At 44.1% G+C, this 25,704-nt stretch overlaps 1 protein-coding gene across 5 annotated transcripts; it reads left to right on the top strand.

Annotated features, from left to right (window-relative positions):
• The first annotated feature begins 1,984 nt into the window (after positions 1-1,984).
• LOC132991978 (endophilin-B2-like) lies at positions 1,985-25,467 on the top strand. Of its 5 annotated transcripts, XM_061061020.1 has the most exons (12): positions 1,985-2,163; positions 8,956-9,097; positions 11,005-11,133; positions 11,291-11,424; positions 12,118-12,210; positions 13,387-13,449; positions 14,767-14,829; positions 16,435-16,458; positions 16,813-16,902; positions 18,092-18,192; positions 19,970-20,195; positions 20,946-25,467. In XM_061061020.1, the coding sequence occupies exons 1-12, from the start codon at positions 2,074-2,076 to the stop codon at positions 21,051-21,053; spliced, it is 1,263 nt and encodes a 420-aa protein (XP_060917003.1). In that variant the 5' UTR covers positions 1,985-2,073; the 3' UTR covers positions 21,054-25,467. The 5 variants fall into 5 exon arrangements, with proteins under 5 accessions (XP_060917003.1, XP_060917004.1, XP_060917006.1 ...); XM_061061021.1 differs by lacking the exon at positions 14,767-14,829; XM_061061023.1 differs by lacking the exons at positions 13,387-13,449; positions 14,767-14,829.
• The last annotated feature ends 237 nt before the right edge of the window (positions 25,468-25,704 follow it).

Raw genomic sequence — 25,704 nt, 5'->3', positions numbered from 1 at the left:
GAGGTTTGTGACCCTGTATAAACCAGCTCTCTCAGAACGCTCCGTTTTGGTGTGTGTGTCTCTTTAAATTCAATGAGCCTCCCCTGAGTTTTCCATGTAGACATCACTCCTTCACCCTAGACTGTAAGTCTGCAGCCTGGCTACTCTCCTCTGTGTGCCTAAAGCCGAGCATCCTGAGCGTCAAATTTTCAAAATGAAGCTCTGGAGGTCATGCAATTGAATTGTCAGTAATAAAATACTTGAAAACATTAACAGAATAAAATGTTTGTGTATAAACGAAGACTAATATTTTTTTTATATATACATATATATGTATATATATATATATATATATATATACACACACACACACACTTTTACACACCTTCAAGAAAGCACATTTTAATTTTCTTGTTTTTTTCCCCCCACATTTTAATACTGTTACTTTCAACAGTACTTTGAATGGGCGGCAGTAGCTCAGTCTGTAGGGACTTGGAACCGGAGGGTCGCCACCAAGTCCGGAAATTGGTCTGGTAGCTGGAGAGGTGCCAGTCCACTTTCTGAGCACTGCCAAGGTGCCCTTGAGCAAGGCATCAAACCACAAAAACTGCTCTGGAGCGCTCGCTGTGGGCAGCACCCTCATTCTGAGACCTCTCCATTAATGCACGTCCATAGGATCCTGTTTGTGCATGTGTGTGTAGCATGTTCATTAAACAGAGTGTAAAACTGAATTCCACCTCGCGGGAGTAATTAAGGATAAATTATTTTAATTTCATAATGAAAAGTCTCCAACAAAGCAGCAACATCATTAGAAATGATGAACATAAATACAAACGGAGCATTTTTCTCTGTGTTGTAAGATTTACACAGACCATAAACAAAGGACTGGATGGATTCATTTCACATTTGGTGGGTAGACACTTAGTTCTTGTGGGTTTGCCGTTGTAGATTTCTGGGGGGGGCGGGGCGCGAGAGCGCATGAGACGGGAGAACACAGACGAGAGAACACAGACGAGAGTAGCCAGGATGCAGCCATACCCGACTCCCTTCACTAGCGAGAAACCTGCACAAAAGTTTTGCTCTAGTCTGGGGGTGGAGTCCATGGGTGGAGATACCAGGGGAGGGGAGGGGTTTTTTTGCAGACAAACAAAGGACTGGATGGGTTTATTTCACACTTTGTGGGTCAGTAGACACTCAGGTTACCCAAATATATGTTCAAAAACACTGTACAAGTGGATTTTTCATAATATGTCCCCTTTAAAGTTACCATTGGTGTCAGATTATTTATAACATAATGGTGATGAACACTGGTTCTGTGAGTTGTGAGTTTTTGCTTCGGGCCACAACAGACTCTAGAATCACTACAGGACGAAAGGTAGTTTGGAATCATTCCCACAATAGCTTTGTAAATCAAGATAATGTCTGAGCCGGCATGTACTTAAAGCAGTCCATGTTGACTTTAGAATATAAAGTACAATGGTGAGTAAGGGAACCACAGTTTGTGACAATGGAGCTACATTGTATTTAAAGCACACTTGAGTCTGAAGTCTTGCTAGAGCCTCAGAAATCTCCTTCTTATATTTAATCTTCTACCTCTGCTCACAGACTTTACTTTTTGTGGCATACACCAAGGAATAGTCCTAGGACAAATTATCTTCTCCCTTTAATTGCAACATAAGGTTTTATCATGTGCCATCATAACAAGTTATTTTACCTTTCTGCCCGAGCTTCAGAGCATTATCTCTCCCTCACACCAACACTTGAGAAGGAAGGATACAATCTATATTTAATTCAAATAAGGACTTCTGCAATTAATAAAGTGGATAAATTGTGAAATTCTGCCTCATCATTGTGATTCATTACGTAACATTTGACGTATATAAATATAGTATGGTGGTTACTGCATGCTGCAGGATGTCAGGGGGGGTTGTCGTGAGCTGCTTGGACGTGTTGTTGTCTCTTTAAACGCAGGGCGGAGAGCAGATTTCCGATCCTACATGAAGCGGATTAACGATCCTGCGTCTGCTGCTACATCATCTCAGCTGATCCGGAGGATTCCCTCTGCGGGGACAAACAAGAGCCCGGCCCGCCTGAATGCTCAGCTCAGACCAGCATCACACCATGGATTTCAACGTCAAAAAACTGGCTTCCGATGCGGGGGTCTTCTTCACACGCGCTGTGCAGGTAAATCTACACGCAAATGATCTGCGGGGCATTCCTGCAGCCGCACACCGAGCAGCCTGCTCCTGATTATGTGGATGCATTTACTGTCAGCCTGCTGCGAGGCCTGCTGTTTGATGCATGCAGCACTCATACTGCGAAGTGTTTTAATTGACATTAATAAGGGAGAAATCAGGTGTTTCTATGTTGTGTTTGTCTGAGGACTGCCAGCGCTGTAAGCCGATAAAGGTCTGTCCAGCCTCCATCTATTATTGATGGCTGTGCTCGAGTGGCTCACCCATGTGACAGCAGCGACACTCACACAGCCTACATTATTCATGCCTAACCTGCACATTCGTGCTTTGGGAAACTTCACACCAAACCAAACCCCATGTAAAAAAAAATATGCATTTAGTAATTCCTCCTGTGTTACGAGGTGCAAGAAGAAAGGAGAAACAAACCTACGTCAGTCACGATTCAGCAGGAGTCCGTCAGAAATTCCGCGTTCACATAACACGCCAACAAGCGCATGTAATGTGTATTTTCATGTCATTGATTCGCCAAACCTCCTTAAAAAAGATACGATTTTACGATTGTTTCGTGCAGCGAGCTGTAAACAACAAGAGGAGCAACGATTAATTAATTAATTCAGCTATCAGATGCATTGTTTATCTGTCAGCAGAGGCGCTGCTTGTCAACAGGGGAGGTAGGCAGTTGCTTGGGGCCCCAGACCAGTAGGGGGCCGTCGAGGGCTCACAAACTTAAATCACAGCAGTGGCCCAAAATTTGCAAATTTTGCAAGGACAGCAGGAAACCTCCGCAATGGGTCCCCATCTGACAGCACTCCCTCTCATTGCTCTGCTTAAGGGACTCATGCATTATTGCTGTGAAAAACAAAATGTGTCAATGAAAGTCACAGAAAAATGAAGGGTAATTATCCGTCTATAGGAGAGAAAAAGGAAACGGGGAAAAAGAGGAAGAGGAAGAAGCGTCAGACGAGCGTGATGAACGCCGGTTGGAGGGCCCCCACAGACTCCCGAATCGCCACTGTGTGTTGCATTAATGCAAATGCTGATTGGCTAATGGGGGCTGGGGCTCAGTTGGTAGATTCGGTTGTCTCTCAACCAGAAGGTCAGGGGTTTTAATCCCCAGCCTTAACCCCAAGTTGCTCCCACTGCTCTGCCGGCAGCGTATGAGTGTGTATGAATGGAGTTAGTTACTTCTGATGGACTCTTCACACACATCCGTGTGTGAATGTGTAGGTGTGACCTGCGGTGTAAAAGAGCTCTGAGGAGTCAGAAGACTAGAAAATAAATATACATGCTCCATTTACCAACCGTTTACTTTTCTTGAGGTTGTCCAAAGGCATTGTGGGAAACCAGTGACTGCGGAGGAAATAGGCGAGACAGACTGTAGGAGAGAAACAACACTAGACAGCTGTGCACAAAATAACTGGAGCAATGATGATATTTTCCACGATATCCCTGACACAAAGTATGACTCAGAGTGGGATGAATCTGATCGGAGGCTCTCCATTGATGCGTCCTCGATCTCTTTGCTTAGGTTTTATATCCTGTTCCCTTTAGAGAGACGCTTCACTGCAGCGGAGAGTCTTGTTTTTGCTGATCGTGAGTGGTTTCATTTCTCAATTTGCAGCTGTGATGTAAAAGTTGTGTCAGTATTATGGGAAGGCTGTGTTTATGAGAAGGGGATGCAGCCAGCAGGTCTGAAAAGAGAAGTCGGAACACAAGCGCATTAAAGATCCAATTTTCTCCTCATGTTCACCTTTCATGTTGTCAGTCTGTGAAACCTACAGAGCAGCTTTACACGATTAGCAGCTCAAAAACGTCCTTATTTATCTGATACTGACGTCAGTAAAGACTTAATTTCAGCCTCTGCCTGAAACCGTTTGTTTCAGATTTCAGAATGCTACCGGGGGGGGGGGGGGGGCTGCTCTCCAGTGCTGGGAGAAGAGAGTCTATGTAACGTCATACGTTGATGCTTGAAGCTGTTGCACCTTTATGCTCAAGTTGAGCATGCTTCTAAATAAATGTATGATTATCCTCCAAAATCTTTGAGTTTTGATGGTTTCACTGATTTATTCACAGAACATCAAACCTTTTTTTTATACTGTTTGACTGTCCGGCTTGGCTGAACAAAGTCAGACTTTGTGTGTTTATCTTTTATTTCTTTCATACTCTGCTTCACATGGATGTTAGTTTTCACCTTGCCTCCAGTTTGTGATGCTGGTTTTCTCTGGGCTGGACTCTAGGGGATAAAAGGTTAATCATATTCCAACAAACCAATTACCGCGGGATGAAGCAGAGGGTCCCTGAGGGTCCAGACTGAGAGGCCTGGTAATCCAGCATTAGATTGACTCTGTCCGTCTCCTGTATTCCCTCCTGAATTCTTTTTAATGTCAATAACTCTGAGGTTTGTCGTGTCATCCGATCTCATCCAAGAAGCTGCTGTACGTCTGACTTGTTCCTTCCTGTTATGTGACAGTGATGATGAATGTCTTACTCATCTGTGCGTGTTAAAAGTCCAGCTGGCTGCTTCCTGCTGTCTGTCTGACATGAAAACCTGACAGGAAGTTGGATGAAGTCTGACGGCTTGATTTGATACCACAGATGGTCGTGGGATTTTTTTTTTGGCTTCAGAAATAAATCACAACATTTGCAGCATCAAATCATAATCTGTACTGTTTGGATTTAGCTGTTGGTGGGAATGATTTGCAGTAACAGACACAAAGCCTTACTTTCACCAGCTTGTAAATGTTGGCTGTTTAGAGGATGATGGTGGTTGCTTTATTGTTGGTTTTGGTTCATGATGGTAAAATTAAGGATGACTGAATTTGAAGAGTGCATTCAGGGGCAGTCTGTAAACATGCAGAATATAAAAAAAGTAGATTAAAAATTGATCTAATAGCACAATAACTGTCAACCGGGAGAATGTCGTCTCTCCATGTCCACAGAGCGCCCGGGCAGCGTTCTATGTAACTTTGGCAGCGGGCCGAGGTCATCTCAAGAGAAGTGCGTTCAGCTTTATGGCACTAATTCACACAGCAGCCTTTAGCAACAAAGCCGCCAGTTAGCCCGTCTCCGTACTGTTTGATACAACGTCCGAGGCTCAGAAGAAGAGGACGATCAAAGTCAAAGTCAAAGTCAACTTTATTGTCAATTTCAAAATATGCCAGACATACAGTGGATTCGAAATTGCGTTTGTCTCCGACCCGCGGTGCAATACAACCAAATGAGGTAAAAAGATAAAATAAAATGAGGTAAAAATAAGATAAATAATATTTACAGTAATAAATTCTAAATTGTGCAAAATGGTAAATAAAATAAATAAAATAGAATTTTAAGAAAAAGTAACTTGTGCAGTGTGCATTAAACTGATTGATAATTAGTTATTATTCCAGAGTTCTTGGTGGCAAACGGGAGGGGGTTTCAACGTCCAGTGTTCGTGGGGGCAGGGGGGGGGAGGAAGAGAGGGGAGAGAGTTAAGCTTCCTGACAGCTTGGTGGAAGAAGCTGTTTCCCAGTCTGGTGGAGCCGGCCCGCAGGCTGCGGTACCGTCTCCCGATGGCAGGAGGCTGAAGAGGCTGTGTGAGGGGTGGGTGGGGTCACGCACAATGCTGGTTGCTTTGCGGGTGAGGCGGGTACCGTAGAGGTCCAGAAGAGAGGGGAGTGGGACACCGATAATCCGTTCAGCAGCCTTCACTGTGCGCTGCAGGGTCTTGCGGTTGGCAGCAGTGCAGCTCCCAAGCCACACAGTGATGCAGCTGGTCAGGATGCTCTCGATGGTGCCTCTGTAGAAGGAGCACATGATGGTTGGGGGGGCTCGTGCTCTATTCAGCTTGCGGAGGAAGTAGAGGTGCTGCTGGGACTTCTTGGCCAGTGATGTGGTGTTGGTTGTCCAGGAGAGATCCTCACTGATGTGAACCCCCAGGAACTTGGTGCTGCTCACTCTCTCCACAGCAGCACCGTCGATGGTCAGTGGGGGTTTAGGAGTGGGGACTCTCCGGAAGTCGACAACAGGAAGAGGTTGTTGTCTCTACACCATGTGGCCAGTTGGCTGACCTCCATCCTGTAGTGCGTCTCATCGTTGTTGGAGATGAGACCAACCACTGCTGTGACGTCCGCGAACTTCACAATGTGGTTGCTGCTGAAGGATGGAGCGCAGTCGTGGGTCAGCAGCGTGAAGAGCAGGGGGCTGAGCACACAACCTTGGGGGGCCCCAGTGCTCATGACGGTGGTTTTTGATGTGCTGCCGCCGATCCGCACTGTCTGAGGCCTCTCGCTGAGGAAGTCCAGCAGCCAGTTGCACAGGGAAGTGCTGAGCCCCAGCTGGTCCAGTTTGCCGATCAGCTGCTGAGGGATGATGGTGTTGAATGCTGAACTGAAGTCTATGAACAGCATTCTGACGTATGAGTTTTTGGTGTCCAGGTGGGTGAGGGCTGGGTGAAGAGCAGAACAGATGGCATCCTCGGTGGATCTGTTACCTCGGTATGCAAACTGGTAGGGGTCCAGGGTGGCGGGGAGGGTGGATTTGATGTGGGCCATGACTAACCTTTCAAAGCACTTCATGGCGATGGGGGTCAGTGCAACGGGTCGATAGTCATTGAAAGTGGATGGTGAGGGCTTCTTTGGAACGGGTATGATGGTGGTGGCTTTGAAGCACGACGGAACAACAGCCTGACTCAGAGAAGCGTTGAAAATGTCCGTGAAGACATCTTTGAGCTCCTCTGCACAGTCCTTCAGCACACGGCCAGGAATGTTGTCTGGACCTGCAGCCTTGCGGGTGTTGATCTTGGAGAAGGTTCTCTTCACGCTGGCTGCAGTCAGGCACAGGGTCTGGTCGTGGGGAGGGGGGGTGGTCTTCTGTGGGGGCGTGCTGTTGTGTGCTTCAAACCTGGCAAAGAAGCTGTTGAGGTCGTTCAGCAGAGAGGTGTTGCTGTCACAGGTCTGTGGCTTGGGTTTGTAGTCCGTGATGGTCTGGATACCACGCCACAGGCTCTGCGCGTCTCTGCTGTCCTTGAAGTGTCCGGTTATTTTAAGTGTGTAGCTGCGTTTGGCTTCCCTGATGCCTGTTCTCAGGCAGGCTGCGTCCCCAGCTCTGAAGGCGGTGTTCCTGGCCCTCAGTAGCCCGCGTACCTCTCCTGTCAGCCATGGCTTCTGGTTAGCCCGGGTGGTGATGGTTCTGGTGGTGGTGACATCAGCAATGCATTTGCTAATGTAGGAGGTAACAGTGTCAGAGTACTCCTCAATGTCTGTGTGGTTGTTGTAGGTGGCTGCCTGCTTGAACATCTCCCAATCTGTGGTATCAAAGCAGTCTTGTAGTGCAGCAGAGGCCCCCTCTGGCCACACACATACCTGCTTCAGAACTGGTTTGGTGACTTTAACCCTGGGTCTGTAAGCTGGCATTAGCATGACACTGATGTGGTCAGAGTGGCCGATGTGGGGGAGGGGTGAAGCTTTGTAAGCACCTTTAACTGATGTGTAAATCATGTCCAGAATGTTACCTTCTCTTGTGGGAAAGGTCACGTGTTGGTGGAAGTGGGGTAAAACCGTCTTGAGATTTGCATGGTTAAAATCCCCAGCGATGATGAAAAATCTGTCTGGGTGGGCTGTCTGTTGCTCACTGATGGCGTTGTAAAGTTCCCAAAGTGCGTCGATTCTATCAGCGTTGTTGGTGGTGGGGGGAATATACACAGCGACCAGCAGTGTTTACATACCACAGCAGCATCTCGACACCAAGCATCACTGATGTAAACACAGACTCCACCACCTTTCTTCTTTCCTCCTTTAATAAGGATTCTGTCCGAATGGTAGCAAAGGACGGATGAAGCTAAAAAGAGAGAGACTGTAGAGACTGTAGTCCGGCCTGTCACAGGTTACACTACTAACCAGCAGGTAGGTATTATGATCTGTGTCATGGCTCATGGGAAAATAACAATCTGACAGCAGAGTGTACATCCCTGCAGATATTATTCATGACAGACTGTGACAGAAGTGACAGAATCACCATATCAACAGAAGTGTGGCTGAGAACAGAAAACAGTTTAATTATGTGCACGGAGATCTGTCGTCGTGTGCAGACAGTCTGTGGTCTTGCACCAATTGCTAGGTAATAAATGTGACCACCCCCTGGAGGTGAATTCTCTTGATTATATCCTGTTGCATTCTCACATCAGGTCACTCTTACTTTCCTGCAGACAATATACAAGGCGGCTCAGAGCTCCTCAAAACATGTGTATGAAGTTTCTTGTTCTAAATCCACTCTGATCCTGTATTTGATCATGTCTATAAACCCCTCTATTTCAGCCCTGCTCAGAACAGGCTGTTTCTGTGTCTGTACCTTTAAATATGTAAATGAGCTGTGTCTGACCACGCCCCCTCTCTGGAAGGGCTCAGGTGTCTCGGGCTTTCTCGCTCCATGCCCTATTGTTTACGGTGAGAAGGCAGACTCAGAGGGCAGAACAAACACCTAGCTGTGGGAGTGTCACCCACCTGGGGGAGGGGCTACTGCCCTTTGTGATGTCATGAAGGAAAAATCTCCAAACTGCCTGTTTGAGCACACATTTTCTGAAAAGTGGAGCAGGCAGAAGACGGAGAGGATGGACTTTTCTCATCATTGGGGGGTTTGACAGACTAGGGGCCCATATTAGTGTTAGAGACACATGGTGAAGAGTATCTAGTATAATATGTGACCTTTAAGAGTCTACAGACATGCTAGCAGCTGTTTTGCTGCATATATACGTTTGTTTATACCTGTGCCTGCTGTGTTCACTCACGGTCTTGTCTTTGTGTCTCAGTTCACAGAGGAGAAGCTCGGTCAGGCTGAGAAGACGGAGCTGGACGCCCACTTAGAGAACCTGATCAGTCGAGGGGACGGCACCAAGAACTGGACCGAGAAGATCCTGAGACAGACGGAAGTGCTGCTGCAGCCCAACCCGAGTAAGAGAATAAAAAACATTTACCTGACCTTCAAACCAGGAGATACATCTCTTCTCGACCAATCAGCAAACCAAACCGAGTCCCAGGAGAAACTAATAACGTTCATCACTTTCTAATGAGTCACATTTGAATGTGTTAAGAGGGAAAAATGCATTTAGAATCAGAATCAGATTTATTGGCCAGGTATGCTTACACACACACAAGGAATTTAACTTCAGTGAACTGTGCTCTCATATGTACAGGTACAACATTAAATATCAACAATAAACATAATAAGAAAAGACTAATATTTACATGACTAAATATGAAACAGTGCAGTGGTGAATAGTGCAAAAGATGCTGAAGTAACATGATAATAAGAAAAATGCAGTTATGTGACAGATGGGTCAATTACAGTATTAGAGCATTTAGTAATTTTAATAAAAAATACACTGACTTACAAAGGTTGCAGAATATTTGTCACCTCTGGGACTCCATAGTGAAAGAGCCCTAAGCAAACATACCTTCATACATGTACAGATCTTTAAAATAAAAATCAAACCAGCAGTTGGCACAACATGTTGTAATTTTGAAATGTAACGTGCGTCACTCATTTAAAAGGCAGCAGACTGAATCAACACGTGTGTGTTTCTTATAAACATCTGTCGTTTTAATTTGCTTTGTCAGCTTTTATTATGAAGCTAAAGAAAGTGTAACACCTTTAGACTGCCACACGGTCCTCCTGCCTTGACCTTCAATAGAACTGACAGAAGAATGGTGAATATTTTCTTTGTTTGATATTTTCTTGTCTAACAGTTGCTGTGTATTTTTTTTTGTTTTAACCCTTCACGCTCCAGTCGATCACACAGGTGAGTCATTACCCAGAATGCTTTGTAAGAAAAATGATGTGTGAATTCTCTGAAGCTCCTCTAGAACCATCACAGATCATTTTCATTATTTTATTTATAAAGGGACCGTGTTCAACATTAAACATACCTGTTCCCATTTGATGCATCGTACCACAGCTAGCTTCAGACGCAGTGACCGTCTAGAGTTTAAACCTGTAACATGATATCACCAAACAATAAGAGGATATCAGGACATGAGGAATGTACGATGTGAGAAGAAAATGCGATGTGCGATGACATTGTTAACATGATTTCAGTTCAGAAAGTCTGAAGATCACAAAACAGCATTGATGCTATGAAGAAGAAGATCAGTGGAATGTAACTGTTAAGAGTTATATTTGAGTAAAAAGTTGATGTGCATTACTTGAATTGATCAAAAGTATGTTAACAATAACAAAACATATTTTGCCCCTCATGTGATGACGATTCTGACGTCAAGTCGGGCATCTAATTCTTCTCCGAGTTTCCGAGTAGTTGCTCCGACTTGAGCAGACGTTCATGTGCCTTTTACAACTCGGAAACTCAGAAGTGTCCGACACCACATGAATGCACCGTTACAGCAGAAAAACAACGGAGTCATGTTGTATAAAATACATGAGGACGCCGGCAGCCTAAAGTCCTCAAAGGAGGCCGACACCAGTTTGAGTCCGACCTGTGGCTCCCGGACCACATGTCATTGCCCACTCTCTCTCTCTCTCTCTCTCTCTCTCTCTCTATCTCTCGCTCTGATTTCTGACTCTATCCTCTCTCCTATGTCTCTAAGTAAAGACTCAAAAAGCAACTAAATAAAAACCTTTACAAAGATTTAAAACAAAAACTCTTCGATAAAATCTTTAAATCCCTCCTTGGTCACCATTTATTCATGATGAGTTGAACACAAAATGTCGACCTCCAAATGTTTCAAGTCTTTAGAAAGAGTTCAAGCGCAATAAATCTAATCCTTAAATTTCTCTGTAGGTAATGCCACAGTTTAAATGATGAATGTTACACCTGTAACTGTCCGTCTCACTCGTCCTCCAGGCGCTCGAATAGAAGAGTACATCTACGATAAGCTGGACAAGAAGCTTCCCTCCAAGGCCACCAACGCAGAGCTGCTGGGACAGTACATGCTGGACGCCGCCACTGAATTCGGTCCAGAGACGCCGTACGGTCAGTAAAGAAGATAAAACAAAAAGTGAAGACGCTGCAGTTCATCACACTTTGAAAGCATTTCACCTGTTATATGATTACGTTTTCCCTAAATAATGAGCACAGCTCAGTGATCCCTGTAAGGTGAGCTGAGCGTTTGTGTGTTTGTCTCCTGCAGGCAGCACTCTGATCACCGTGGGAGAATATCAGAAGAGACTGGGAGGAGCCGAGCGGGAGCTCCTCCACACCTCCGCGACAACTTTCCTCACTCCACTCCGCAACTTCCTGGAGGGAGACTGGAGGACCATTTCTGTAAGTCTGACTCTCTCACTCGCTCGCTCACTATCTTACCACTCTTTGTGTTATCACCACTACAGTGAGGAGGAAGATGGCACCTCGGATGTTTCCTTGTGGTAGCAGAATAGATCTCGTGTTTCCAGGACCTGGTTGTTCAAAAGGATTTGGATTGTATGCAAAGAAAAACTGGATTGGATTAAACTGATCGAGACACAGACCTTTAAAGATAATCAGTTCTCTAAATGAGACTATGCTCTACATACTTTGTCCATAGGGGGGCGCCAAAACCCACACTAACTGAAAGATCCTCACCTCTGCTATTAATAAAATATTTTATGTTTGATGTTGATGCTACTTGGTGAAATATTTCATGAGGATTCATTTATTATTTTTCAATCTCTCTTCCTGCAGCCATTTAGCAGTTCAAGTTTAAACATTGTTGTAAAAATGTTCTGTTGTTTGACCTCATGGGTTGTCTTACATGAAGTTCCTCTAAATCTGAATCCAGCCGTGTGCAGGGATCAGGAAAATCCTGATTCTTAAATCAAAATCCTACTCCAAAGTTTTGAACAAAACAAACTGGAAATTTGAACTTCCTGTTTTCAATCCGGGTGTTTTAATCAGATGACTTCTGAACAACCAGGCCCTGATTTGTTCCCTGCAGCGGATCCTCACATAATGATTCCTTCATTCATTTGTGCTCTGCAGAAAGAGCGGCGACTTCTGGAGAACCGTCGCCTCGATCTCGACATCTGCAAAGCTCGAGTGAAAAAAGCAAAGCAGGCTGAAGCCAAGGCAGCGGTGAGGCTCTTCTCCTTCTTCTTCTGCTTCTCTTAAGGACTTTAATGAAACTCTATTCGGCTACCTGTAGTCAGTGGAAAAAGCTTTAAATAAACACAAACATCATCAGATATAACGTTATAAATATCACACATGTCAGGGAACAGAAATCATTAGGTCTCCCTCTTTATAGATACGTCAGCACTTGTTTTGTTTTGAATCATGTTTTTTTTTTGTCGTATGACCACTCTGACGAAATGTCCCTATAACAATTAAAAAAAATATATTCAGATTCTGTCTGCAGTGCTTCGTACATGTTTCTGAACCTCAGTAAGAGATTCTTTACGCCTTACACTGACTAATAGATGCAATGTCCTTTGTTTTATTGTACTTAAAGGAGCAATATGTAACTCCCCCGACCCCCTCCTCTCTAGAGTCGATGCTCACACAGGTCACCATGTGGTGAACACTGAAGCTTCAGTGTTTATCCAGCTCTGCATCGGTCTGTAAACCTTTCTGTGTTCTAACCTCTCTCCATTTTTCAAAATCATCTCCAATATTGATCCTAGTTTGAGCACGTTTCTGCTCGTGGAGCTTATTAGAAACATGCAGAGGCTTTTTAGATCGGGTACAATCACTTCTATCTGAACCACTTCTCTTGCCCGCTTCCATCACTGCAACACCTGTTGACCTGATAACTGCTCTTATATCTGGCAAACCGAGGGGCGTCCAAAACGGCCGTGTGGGGTGCCTAAAACCACCTACCTTCTCTGGTCCAAACAAATCCAGAGCATTCAGGACCAGAATCTAAAGTTAGAAGGAGGACATACTGGCTGCTGCATTGTTGTCAGAGAAGCCAGCACTTTAACATAGAATGTTTCCTTAATGTCTGATCATATAGTAAGATCACTTTATCATTTCACTCACTACACATCTTACATGTTGCTCCTTTAAATGCTGCAGTAAAAAACTGATAAAATAGTGTTTCTATATGTTTTAATTACAAACAAAGACTAACAGCACTCTGCTCTGAATGTGTTCAATGTTTCCGCTGTTTGCTGCTTCTCTATGTGTCTCTTTATGCTGCGCTGCTTCTGGCTAACTTTTTCATCATTTACGTTTTTTCTGCTCAATGATTGTGACTGCATGACTGTGCCAACATGTGTCTCCTCCCTCCTCCCTGCCTTTCGTTCGTAGGCTGCACCCGATTTTCAGGAGACACGGCCTCGAAATTATGTTCTGTCTGCCAGTGCATCTGCGGTAAGAGTCATGCCCGAAACAAACGGCACACATGTGGGAAATCAAGCCGGGCTGACAAGCTAGCAGGGGTATAGCATTAGAGGATTAGCTTTTAAGGCTAAGCATGAACGCTGAACGACAAACGATGAGTTAAAACATGACAATATGAATCACACCTCTTTCTCACATAAACAGAGGCTAAAGTCCTCATTGCAGCAGCTTTGGGATGAGTCCCTTTGCTGGATGTCACCCCCCCCCCCCCCCCAAGGCAAAAGCCCCCAAAAATATGACTTAAAAAATAAAAATAGAGGAAAAAAGAGAAACACAAAAAATAAAGATGAATTCAAATAGACGTATTTGATTCAGTACACACTCCGACCCTCTAGGTGGCGCACTATTCAAAAATGTTGCAAAAGTTCTTGGTCTAGAGACCACTTTTTGAAGGTTTCGGTCCTGTCGTGGAATCAAATGTATTTTGTACGGTGGCCGGTAGAGGTCAAACGCTTAGCAACTGATGAAACGACATACATTTAGGAAAACGTGCAGCGTTTCTATATATGCTGCACATTTTTTTCTATATGTATGTTGTTTCAAAAGTTGCTGAGCGTTTGACCTCTACCGGCCACCGTAATTTTGACTTGGTCTTGTCTCGATCTCAGACTGGTGGGAGTATTTTGTTCACACGACAAGAATCCGACACAATCAGCTGTAAAATTTCAAAAATCAAAAAACTTCCAGTTCTCCTAGCGAGGCTCGTCAGACCGTGTTAACAGCCGTGCTGCATGATGTCTGTGACATTCATATAAAACTGAGGACTCGAGCATGTTTGTGCATGTTTATGTTTTTGTTGTTTGAATTGCCTGAAAGCTCAAACTTTACCTGTGTGTGTTCTGAAGGAACGACACGACAGAGTTCATTTCACACTGGAGCAAATCACAGAATATATAGAGAGAGAGGTACGGTGGCCTAAATGCACCAAAACTTACTCGACAAACAGTTTATATCCATTTAGGCCCCGTGTCCACCTAGCGTTTTTTTCCGTGCAGAAAAGCGCTTGCTGTGCGCTCGGAAGCGCTTGAATGAAGCGTTTGTGCGCTGAGAAGAAAAGTGCTGCACGTCCGTCCTGTCTCTATGACAACGGCCGCTGTATGACCGACACTCCTCTGTTACTTTTTACTGCATGTTTTATATTTGAAATCATTTATTTCCTGACACTGAGCAAAGAGATTGTAGGAACAAGACTGGGGTTGATTATCTCCTCCAGAACACTTCAATGTCGTTGGAAGGTGTTGAAATGTGTGATGTGTGTTTCTTTGTGTCGGCTCTGTGATTTAAAAGCTGCAGAGCGGCTGGGAGAGCTGGGATTTGACGGCTGAACCCAATATGTCCGAGGAGGGCAAGGTTGTAAAAATGTGTCCAAAACAGTGACAAACATGATAGTTTTTTAAGGTGTTAGCAATCTGTAAAAACTCCTCTAGTCTGTCTCTGGTGATTACATGTGTGGTTTAGTTTTTACAAGCCCTGGTAGTTTAGCCCAATTTAGTTAAAGGTCACATATTATGAAATACACTTTATCATGTTTTTCACCCTGGCAACAAGCGCCTCCCACAACCAGTCTCATTGGTTCTGTCACCAAAACGTCGGCCTTCACAAACAACCTCAATCATTCTGTTGTGATTTCTCTCTCCATTGACACTAATATGTGTCTCTAGTTCGTCCACAAACCCCCCAATGATGAGAAAAGTCCATCCTCTCCATCTTTTCCCTGCTCCACTTTTCAGAAAATGTGTGCTCAAACAGGCCGTTTGGAGATTTTCCCTTCATGACATCGCAAAGGGCAGTAACCCCTCCCCCAGGTGGGTGACACTCCCACAGCTAGGTGTTTGTTCTGCCCTCTGAGTCTGCCTTCTCACCGTAAACAATAGGACATGGAGCGACAAAGCACTGAGTACACCCAAGCCCTTCCCTTACATATTTAAAGGTACAGACACAGAAACAGCCTGTTCTGAGCAGGGCTGAAATAGAGGGGTTTATAGACATGATCAAATACAGGATCAGAGTGGATTTAGAACAAGAAACTTCACACACATGTTTTAAGGAGCTCTGAGAATTATTTACACTGATTGAAGAGGAGGAGAATATGTGACCTTTAACATCTAATCTGATGTTTTTTGGAATCTCCTAAGAAATATCACAAAATTAAAAGAGGTAAAAAGAGAAAGGGGGAGAGAAAAAAAAGCTTGTTCGAATTTCAATGCAGTTTTAAAATAAGTATGTTTAAATATTTAAGTGCCGTGCAGGAAGGATGCCTCGTGTCATGATAACCTTTGTTAAACACAAGGGGGCGTAATACGACAGTCAGTCACATCTGCAGAATGTAGAGTAAAGGTTCCAGGCATTCGGCCAATAACAGCAGCTGTGAGACAAGAAAAAATCACAACAGACTATGTCACTATTTATAGAGAGAGCAGGTTCAGCTTTTAATCTGCAGTTCTGATCACTCACTAAATAAACTCTCTTTAAACGTCAGTAATTACAGAAGCGTCTCTGAATCATGCATCATGTTGCAGATTTGAGTTTCACATATTTAATATAATGCTTTTTTATTTAAATGAGAAAATGCTGCTGATGGTTTAAATGCCAGTATTTGTGCAGATTTCAAAATCCACATGGAACAAAGTTTTGAATGAACTAAATGAGAGCAGAGCTGCTTTGAATGTTAAACTTTCATGATTGTCTACGGTAAAATATTTAAGATAAATGTTTCAGACACTACATGTTAGCGCTGTTTTGTTTCCTTTAAATTAAACTGTTAGAAAGAAAACAAAGGATTTAATCAATGTTTTGAGTGTTTAATCCACATGTGGTGTGTTTCAAACTGTCCTGTGATCCGAGCGTCAATTTTGTAGTTCATTGATAGAGTTTGTAGTTTATTTTTGAAACGTGATCTTGAGTCTAAGTTTGGTTTATGACGACTTCTTTCTCTCCTCACGCTGCTCCTCTCAGCTTCTGAGTGAGGAAGTAGACAAAGTAAGTACCCCTGCTACTGGTGTGTGCGTGTGTGTGTGCTTGTGCGTGTGAGTGAGTGGGTGTGTGTGTGTGTGCGTGCGTGAATAAATGAATTCTGGACCTCTCACACACACTGTATATTCTCCACACAATGAAATGCATTTTATCTCAGAACAACAATACATGTGAAGAAAAGTGTAGAGGAGGAGGATTTATGTTTTTGTAATAAGAATTAATAAATAAATATATATATGTTAGCACCTGACCGATTAGAGATTAGGGTCCTTCATATGTGTGTTTAATTAGCGAGGACCCCTCTATGCACTCCTGCAGCATTTCTAAATACCTCCTTCCTGTGTTTTGATCCGCCAACAGGCAGAACATGAACTCCGTGTTGCTCAGACAGAATTCGACCGGCAGGCCGAGGTCACCAGACTGCTGCTGGAGGGGATCAGCAGCACCCATGTGAGAGCAACACAAAAATCACTAGCGTGTTCGTGAGTGACTAACAGTTCTCCAGAACTAACAGTTCTGTTAGTCACAAAGAACAGACCGTCCCAAGTCTGCACATACAAAATAGAGCGATGTCTAGACAACCAAATAGCAGATGTGTGATGTCAGACATTCAGTATCACATGTTTTACATGAATTCATTTTGATGGCTACCTTGCAGTAGGGTTGTCACAACACAAGATGTTTAAAATCTTAAACGATTTGAAGATGTGAGACCACCCACGAGGACAAATCATGACAGATTGAACGCTTCAGATCTTACAGTGTGTGGAGAGCAACGAGACGACCAACACACCCTCACCGATCCATCCTCCAACAACCTCTTCGCTATGAGAACACGTCATCTCGAGTGCTCAATCTCGATTTTAAGAGTAAACAAACATGACGGTCAAGCTAAATGTGGCTAGCTGTTAGCTGGTACATCCATTACCAAAAACATTCCAGTCCAACACATTTCCTCATCAGTTGGATTGTGGTTTGTTTTTAGAGACACGTTGTATAAACACTCGAGTTGTTACCATAAATCAACATGTTGGTCCTGATAGACCTCATCTGTTCCAACGTATGAAACAAAAAGCTCTGGATGAGTCAGAAAGAAAATGTGCAGGTGTGTCATTTATGTCAACAGGATACACATTTTGAATCAGAGTCTGTATAAACACAAATTAACAAGTTGGTCCTGAATTGATGACAACCATCTAACTTTATGTTTTGCGTTTGCTTTAGTCGCCATGGTTACATTAGTTGTGGTTCCGTCTGCTTCAGTCAGCTTTCTTCCTGATTGGCTATTCCCCTCCACACAACAGGATTTCTGATCGTAAATATTGAACACGTTTAATATTCACGATTTCAAATCAGAGCGTCCCCCGATCGTCAGAGCGTCCCCCAATCGTCAGGTTAAAATCTTAACACACCTCACACCATGGGATCATCCGGACAGATTATCAGGCCTTTAGTGGGAAGGGGGGAATTGGGCTCAAAATCGGCCCCATTATCTTGTAGTATGTACCCCCCTCTAAGATTTATGATGAGCTTTTGACTAAATTAAAGCTCTTCATTTGAAGGAAATATATCAAACCTTCTTTATATACGGCTGGAGAATGTATTCATCATGTGTCTGTCTTTTCTTTATTCCCCACAGCTCAACCACCTGCGTTGTTTGCAGGACTTTGCGGAGGCTCAGGCGACTTACTACGCCCAGTGTCATCACTACATGCAGGACCTCCAGCGGGAGCTCAGCAGGTGAACGATCACTGCGTCGTCTTTTTACACATACTGTATGAATGTGTCATTTACGGCAAAGGAGGTTTGGCACATTTTAAAAGAATGTTAAACATGTGTTTTTAATTACACCATAAAGGTTAAACCACAACAGTGAACGTTAGACCGCAGACCATATCCTGCAGCTCACCAAGCTGGAAGTGCGTAATATGTTCACGCAAGTGCAACCGTAATAAGTACAAGACTGCTGAGGGCAAAAAAACAACAACCAATTTCCTGAACACATGTACCATCTTCGATCAAAGATGGTCGCGTACTGTAAATTAATTTAGTTTTATGAACAGCTGACATTGTAAATGATTGGCTGCAGTTTGACGTCGGTTTCTTCCCTTAAAGGTTCTATATGTAACTTTTTACATGTATAAATCGTTTTTTATCGCCCATTCATAAGCGAACGGGTAACTGATGTGAAAAAGTAGATGTTCACAGTCTATCTGTGTTGCCTGTATAAAAAGTTTCCCCGGGTCGTATTTGCCGCAAAATCTTTTAGACATTTTATGCACGTTCTCAACGTCCTCCTCACTCCGCTTACAGAGATCAACAGTACAAACTCATCACACACTCCCGGCCTTCACCTCCACAGCCAGAGGCCACCTTCCACACACTTCTATCCGCCCTAGGAGCTCTCAAAGGCGGACAAACTCCTCACACACTCCTGCTCTCAGCCAGTGCCTCCAGAGACTGTCGTTTGTAGGATGGAGAATGAATACAGACACGCAGACTCCTTCACAGACTTTCACATGTGTATGACCACTTACCTCCTCTGTAAACATTATGCTGGTAAATATCCAGTGTTTGGCGGCTGATGATGATGCTCGTTTGTGTACGTACGAGCACGTGTGACGAGCAGGCGAGGGAGAGCGAGCAACAGGTTACTGGTACAGTTCGCCTAACGGCCATGCAGTGTTGCTGCAAACGCAGTATTTTTGAAAGTTACATATAGCCCCTTTAAGTTTAAGTGGCGCTTGATCCAGCGGATGTATCACAGCGTCACACCCGTTCCTGTGAGTTTCCTTATACTGTACCAAGAGGGATTTGATTTATGGACAGAGTGCAAGCATGAGCAGATGATGCAAAAAGACGTCAGGGAGAAAATGTCAACACAGAGCACACTCGGCTACAATGGACACTCACTTCTCACGTGTGCTCAAGGGATGCTGGTGTGTGAATAAGCCATAGACTGTAAATATTAATGGACGTAGACTGGAGTCCCATCGATGGCGGTCTCCATGCTGGAAATGCTGTCCCAGTCTAACTTTCAGTCAACCTAACGACAGGCTGAGAGCTGGAGCTGAGGCGGGTTTTAAACCTCCTGACAAACCGTTACACCGCGCCCCGTTTGTCAGTCAGGTCATGTACGCGCTTTATTGTGAATAACTCTTATCGTTTATCAAATCAAAACACGATGAGTCATCAAAGCGTTCAAGTCTGTGTCGATCGAGACATGAAATAATCAGACGTACAGCGAGACAGTGCAGTATGTGATGAGTGTAAGGGGAGAGGTTCTTCATGAACGCAAACAGACTGCAAACAAAGTCTATCTCCAGATGTGTTTCCTCGTCACCCAGCACGTCCACAATTCCATGATTTTCACTCGTACGTCAAACATCTGCAGCACACATGTGGGTTCATTCAATGTCTGCAGGTTTATAGGAACTTTTTAAAAAAACAACAACTCTGGACTGGAAACCAAATGCATAATTTCACAACTTTTATGTGTCTTGTGATTCCAACGTAGATGTGCTAATTCTGTCAGCGGCCCAAACCCCGTCTCCTCAGCCTTCCCGTCTGGACCTTCACCCACCGGGGCTGCGGTCTCCTCCTCCTCCTCCTCGTCTAACCAGAAGCCAAGAACGCCGACCATGGAACAGATGCAGCTCCCAGTCACAGGAGCCAGAAAGGCCAAAGTCCTGTATGACTACGATGCCCACGATGCCAGCGAGCTCTCCCTCCTGGCTGATGAGGTGAGAAATTTGTGAGCCACAGGAACATCCGTGGTACTGTACATCAGAACAATGCCTGACCATTCAGACTCCCCAGGATGCAGATAGAAGAATGCCCTCTTTACAGGAAACGCTTACATTTCTTCTGAAACTGTCTTCAAATAACTTTCCCACGTCTACGATCAAAGAAACTTATTCTGAGCTGTACTCTTTCTTCCAGTGCATGAAGGCCCTGAAGTGATTTCACTTTAATGTCAAAGACATAAGACAAAAGAAAAGAGTCCTAAAACATTGTGAAGTTAAAGCGCTCATCTCACGTGGACAGGGATATGAATAACCAGCAGTGGAAGTTACACAGATGAATAACACTTAAACATTGATGCGAATGTTTGAGCCGTAAACAGCAGCAGGTGATTTGTAAACTGAAGACTACGGCTGTCAAAATAAAGCGTTTCATTTTGATTCAGACAGAACAGAACGTGTCAGATACATTTACGCTTGTTAAAGGAAGGATGTGTGACAGGAAGCAGAGGAGAATGAGTCAGAGTACAACATGAGGTCAGGAAAATATCATACCTCACAAAGGGATTAACATTCTCCAACAGAGGGAGGAAGGAAGGAAAAGATTCAAATGTCAAACATGAGCTGGAGGTAATCACTAACTTCCTCTATGCTTTCTTCAACTTCTTTTTTTTATTATTTCGGGGTCCAACATTTGTATGACCCGATGACTGGTAACATTTTACGTCTTTGCTGTTTCCGTCTCCGCAGCTAATCACCGTCTACACCGTACCGGGAATGGACCCTGACTGGTTGATCGGAGAGCGTGGGAACGACAAAGGCAAAGTTCCTGTCACCTACCTAGAACTGCTGAGTTAATGGACCAAACATCAGGACACACACACACACACACACACACACACACACACACACACACACACACACACAAAACGAACACTTATGCAAACCTGTTTCTAAAAAAACAGATGAGAAATATGGGAAAGTGGAATTAAACTCTGGTGACTGTGTTAGTAATGTTTTCGGGTCATTCGACATCTTCACAGATTGTTGTCTCGTTGCGGTTAATGTGTGTGTGCTCAGAGTGGGATTGTTTTGACAACAGTTCCTGCGACACTTCCTCAACCTGCTAACAATGCATATTCGTTGTTTTCATGTCAAACTGATTTCATGTCGATTTTTGTTCCGTTTTATTTTCGGCTTTCAAACATTACAACCCCTTTTCGTCCACTGGTGCATTATTCCTCTTTAATATGACTTCAGGGTTATTGTCGTGGTTTGGGCGTACATTTTGTTGAAGGTTTTGATAACCAGAGTGATCTCAGAGTTCTGGGAGCTTTCACCCCGATTATTTAAACCAATCGATCTGGAACTTCTTGGATCTGCTTTACAATTGAAATGTGACTGACTAACAGCCTGTCCTAACGGCATGCCGTCCAGTGTTGCCTATAGGAGTGTCCTAACGCAGCACGACGTGGCCCGCCGCTTTTACCCCAGCGCCCTGTTTCTATCTTCCTCTCTGTCGCTCACGTAGACGGACGACAAACGAGGGGGCACTGGCACTTGTTTTCTCTCCCGTCAGAGCTCGTTAGCTTGTTGTACAAAGTGGAGATGACGTTGCATTAATAATATCCACATCACGGTTGAAATGTAGAGCTGTGACTCGTGTCAACACCGGGGGAAAAAAAAAAGTTTTTTGGCTCACTGTGGGCCGTTTATTGACGAGCCTCTGTGTTGTGATTTGAGTGAACAGCTCATCAATAACAATCACCACACTTCAGTTTGTCCACCTTCAAAATAAAAGCATTAGATTTAATTCTGTGTGCACGGGGAAACCCGAAATCCACATAGCAGAGAGTGAAATATTTAATGGACGCAGTGTGGACAGTCTGCGTGTGATCATGCACGATGCAACGCTATATATAAGGCTCGCGTGCTGTTAGGACACGGTGTGCGGGTGTTTTCACACCAAACCTGTTTGGTTTTGTCAAAACAAACTCAAGTCCGCTAGCCATGTTAGTGCGGCTCGTTTGCTCTGGTCTGAATGCTGTCAATCAAACCCTGGTGCAGATCAAACAACTGTACTGAGACTGCTTAGAAAGGTGGCTCTCTGTCCGCTCCTTTTCAGACTCTGGTGCAGTTTGTTCGTAGTAAGAACATGAAGCGACCTAGATCAAGACCTAACTGCAGGAAGTAACCACCGTGGATCCTCTCTGTTCATCATCACTGAACACATAAGACCACAGGCGGACCTGACAGAGCTTCACTAACAGTCTGGGTGGATGAGCAGGTCCTGGTTCAGGAGCATCAACGTGCTCCTTCTCCTGAACGGTCTCGATGAGCGTCTTCAGCGACTCCAGAACATCAACCATATTATTATTCTCAAACTGTATTGTTTGCTTACAGTGATGAATGCAAACAATATAAAAAGCGATGAGCCGACATCAGTCTGCGTAGTCATCTGTCTATTTAGAAATCGTGAAGTGTCTTTAGAGCAGCCACAGCCAATCAGGAGTCGACTAGCATCAAACACAGTCTGCTTGTAAATGTCCCCGAGTGAACACAGACCAAACCAGAGGTAATTATACAGCAAAGGAAGAAATGGGTTCATGATTCAGACCAGAGCAAATGATCTAGCGGTGTGGAAACACCCTAAAATATGACTTGTTTACCGCACTAAGCAATAATCCTGCAGTTTATTCAGTAAATCGAGCGAGTGCTGGTCAAAGATCGTTTTGTTTTTTTAAAAGAATCCTGAGCTGAGTGTTTAAATGAAGGGTTAGCGATAGTTAATCAATAAATCATGTGCACTGAAAAAAGAGCCGTCATCTCTAGCCACTGAAAAAACTCTGACATATCACAGCCAAGAGATCCAGATGGGAAGTACCAATCAAACGCCTCACCAGGCTCCCCTGTGCGTACTCACTCTCAACGCACTTCACCGGCGCCGGAGGTATTCCACGTCTCCCGGAGGATGGCAGAGAAAGCTCAGCTCAAATGCCACAGTTACCTGTAACCACTCGCCGCCCTGCTTAACAGGACAAGAAAGACAGAAGGCTGCGGAGAAAGCGAGGTTAGAGAGGACATTCACAAGACATGCTTTCTTAATCCCTGAGGGAAGGTTCAGTTTAAAGGGGACATATTATGAAAAATCCACTTGTACAGTGTTTTTGAACATATATTTGGTAACCTGAGAGTCTACTGACCCACAAAATGTGAAATAAACCCATCCAGTCCTTTGTTTGTGGTCTGCATAAGTCTTACAACACAGAGAAAAATGCTCTGTTTCAAATATGATCTCCTTGTGATGTCACAGTGGGATTCTGGTAAAAAAAAAATCCCCTCCCCTGGTATCTCCACCCATGGACTCCACCCCCAGCCTAGAACAAAACTTTTGAGCAGGTCCGCCATTTTTAGTCTTGCTACAGAGGAGTGATGTCTACATGGAAAACTCAGGGGGGTTCATTTAAAGAGACACACACACCAAAACGGAGCGTTCTGAGAGAGCTGGTTTATACAGGGTCACAAACCTCCTCTGGTGCTTGATTCATGTTATATTTTGACCAAAGCACAGCACAGATGTTTCATTTAGACCACAGGGGACTGTTTGAAAAGGTGGAGAAGGAGGATAATATGTCCTCTTTGAATAAAGCGATCAAAAATATAGAAAACTTTGAAAATGCATGTTCTGTTGATGGAGTTTGGATCGACTGTTAAGGATGAAACACTCTGAACCCTGATAGGCTTTGTCGACACATCAGGATCATTTTAAACAATGAAACAAGTGTCCAAACATCCTGAATACATGAATGCAAAGAATTTTCATTGTTTCAAATCACGCCATTACAAATATTTGTCCTATTTTTTTTCCGAACAAACATCAAGACATCTGCTCTCAAGGTCCCCCCCCCCCCCCAACACAGAGCTCAAAATAGCTCATTTTCCTTTTTATGCAAAACACTTGCAATAGTGACGAAAACGGAAAGTTTGTCATACTTAACGCTGTGTCGCAATAAATGCAGCAACAGTCGTGAAACAGAAAGTGACATTGTTGACGTATAAGTCACAGGGGCGTGACATTTCGACTGGAGCAGGAAAGTTCTGCAGATTCACAGCTCGTTTGCTTTCTTGATCTTGTGATCTCGGTGACTGAGTTAGATACACTTAGCAGCCTGACAGAGAAACAAGACAAAAAGGTTAAAGCATCCCCCGGTTTCCACAAGAAGACCTGCCCGACTCATGACTGGTGTGACCTTGTTTTGGGTGTGAGAGTCTAACACAACAGGAAAACCGTTTGATACAATCATTTCACTAGAGTTTTGAAACTGACTCATCAGCCTGTGAGCAAGTGGAGACTCGCAGGACTAAATATTTGCTTATGTGTGACTTTAGATAGATGATGTAAAGTGTTTATTTAGATGGTTAACCTCCGGTTCAGTATGTGTGAGTCATCAGTGTGTAATGGTTTTCAGAGGGAATCCTCCGCTGTGATTTCTCCTCCTAACATGCTAAAAATAGAACTGTACTTGTTAGAACGACTCTAGCGAGGGTACCTCTGATTTTCAGAGGCTGATACTGAATGTTTTTGTGATCCTGATTCCTGTAGAAACACTGGCAGGTCAAAATATCCCCCAGAACGCCAGAGAAGATTCAATCCGTTAAACGTTTAGACTCTCATGACCTTTAGATTCCTTTTAGATAATGTTTCTGAGCAGATTCTGCTTCCTGTCTCTGAGTCTGTAACAACCAGTGTGTTGAGTGTGTTCACATGGACTCGAGGTCCCCCCGGTTCTGATCATCTTCAGGATGTGGTGTTTACATGCACTCAGAGAAACCTGCTTATTCACATCCCTGTGCACATAATGAATACTGGTATTCTGGTTACTGATTAGTGCTGGCGCTTGTGATGTTTATTTTTTGCGACCACTGTGGCTTATAGCAGGTTTAGCACTATTAAATGTCAACATGGCGTTGCAGATATCTCATATCCACCTAATTTCCAGTAACAGGAAAGACAAACTCAGTGTCTTCGACGCTGCAGAAGTAAGACGCTCTAGTTGTCACAGGGATATTTGTTTTGCTGATGCGTCTCTTGGCTGAGGCCGCGCCTGTGCAGGTAGTCTGCAGCCGTCACAAACCGGGCTCACATGTCGCATGTTTTCTAGGTAGCACCAGGATATCATGTTTACATGCACAAACACAAAAACTAACTACTTTAAAAACTTGATCAAAACCGGGACGCTCAAGTCCATGTGAACACACTCAGACTGCATGTTTGTCGACTGATCTTCTGAATCCTCCGGTCTTGCATTTTGACAGCCGCCATCTTGTTTTTTTTTGAGAGCCAGTAATGCATAAATGAAGCCCGTTTCAGACGAGCACTCCTGAAAATGTCCGGACAGGCCGCCCCTGAAACCTTCCCAACTTGTTCGCGCATGCAGGAGACTGTTTGTGGAACGGGAGGGGACGCGGTCTTGAAGGCAGGACATGGCGTAAAAAGGAAAATGGTGGA

Source organism: Labrus mixtus, chromosome 17 (genome assembly GCF_963584025.1).
Source record: "Labrus mixtus chromosome 17, fLabMix1.1, whole genome shotgun sequence".
In the NCBI taxonomy this organism is placed as follows: domain Eukaryota; kingdom Metazoa; phylum Chordata; class Actinopteri; order Labriformes; family Labridae; genus Labrus; species Labrus mixtus.
Note: the sequence above shows the minus strand (reverse complement) of the source record. Positions and strands in the feature narration are given on the sequence as shown.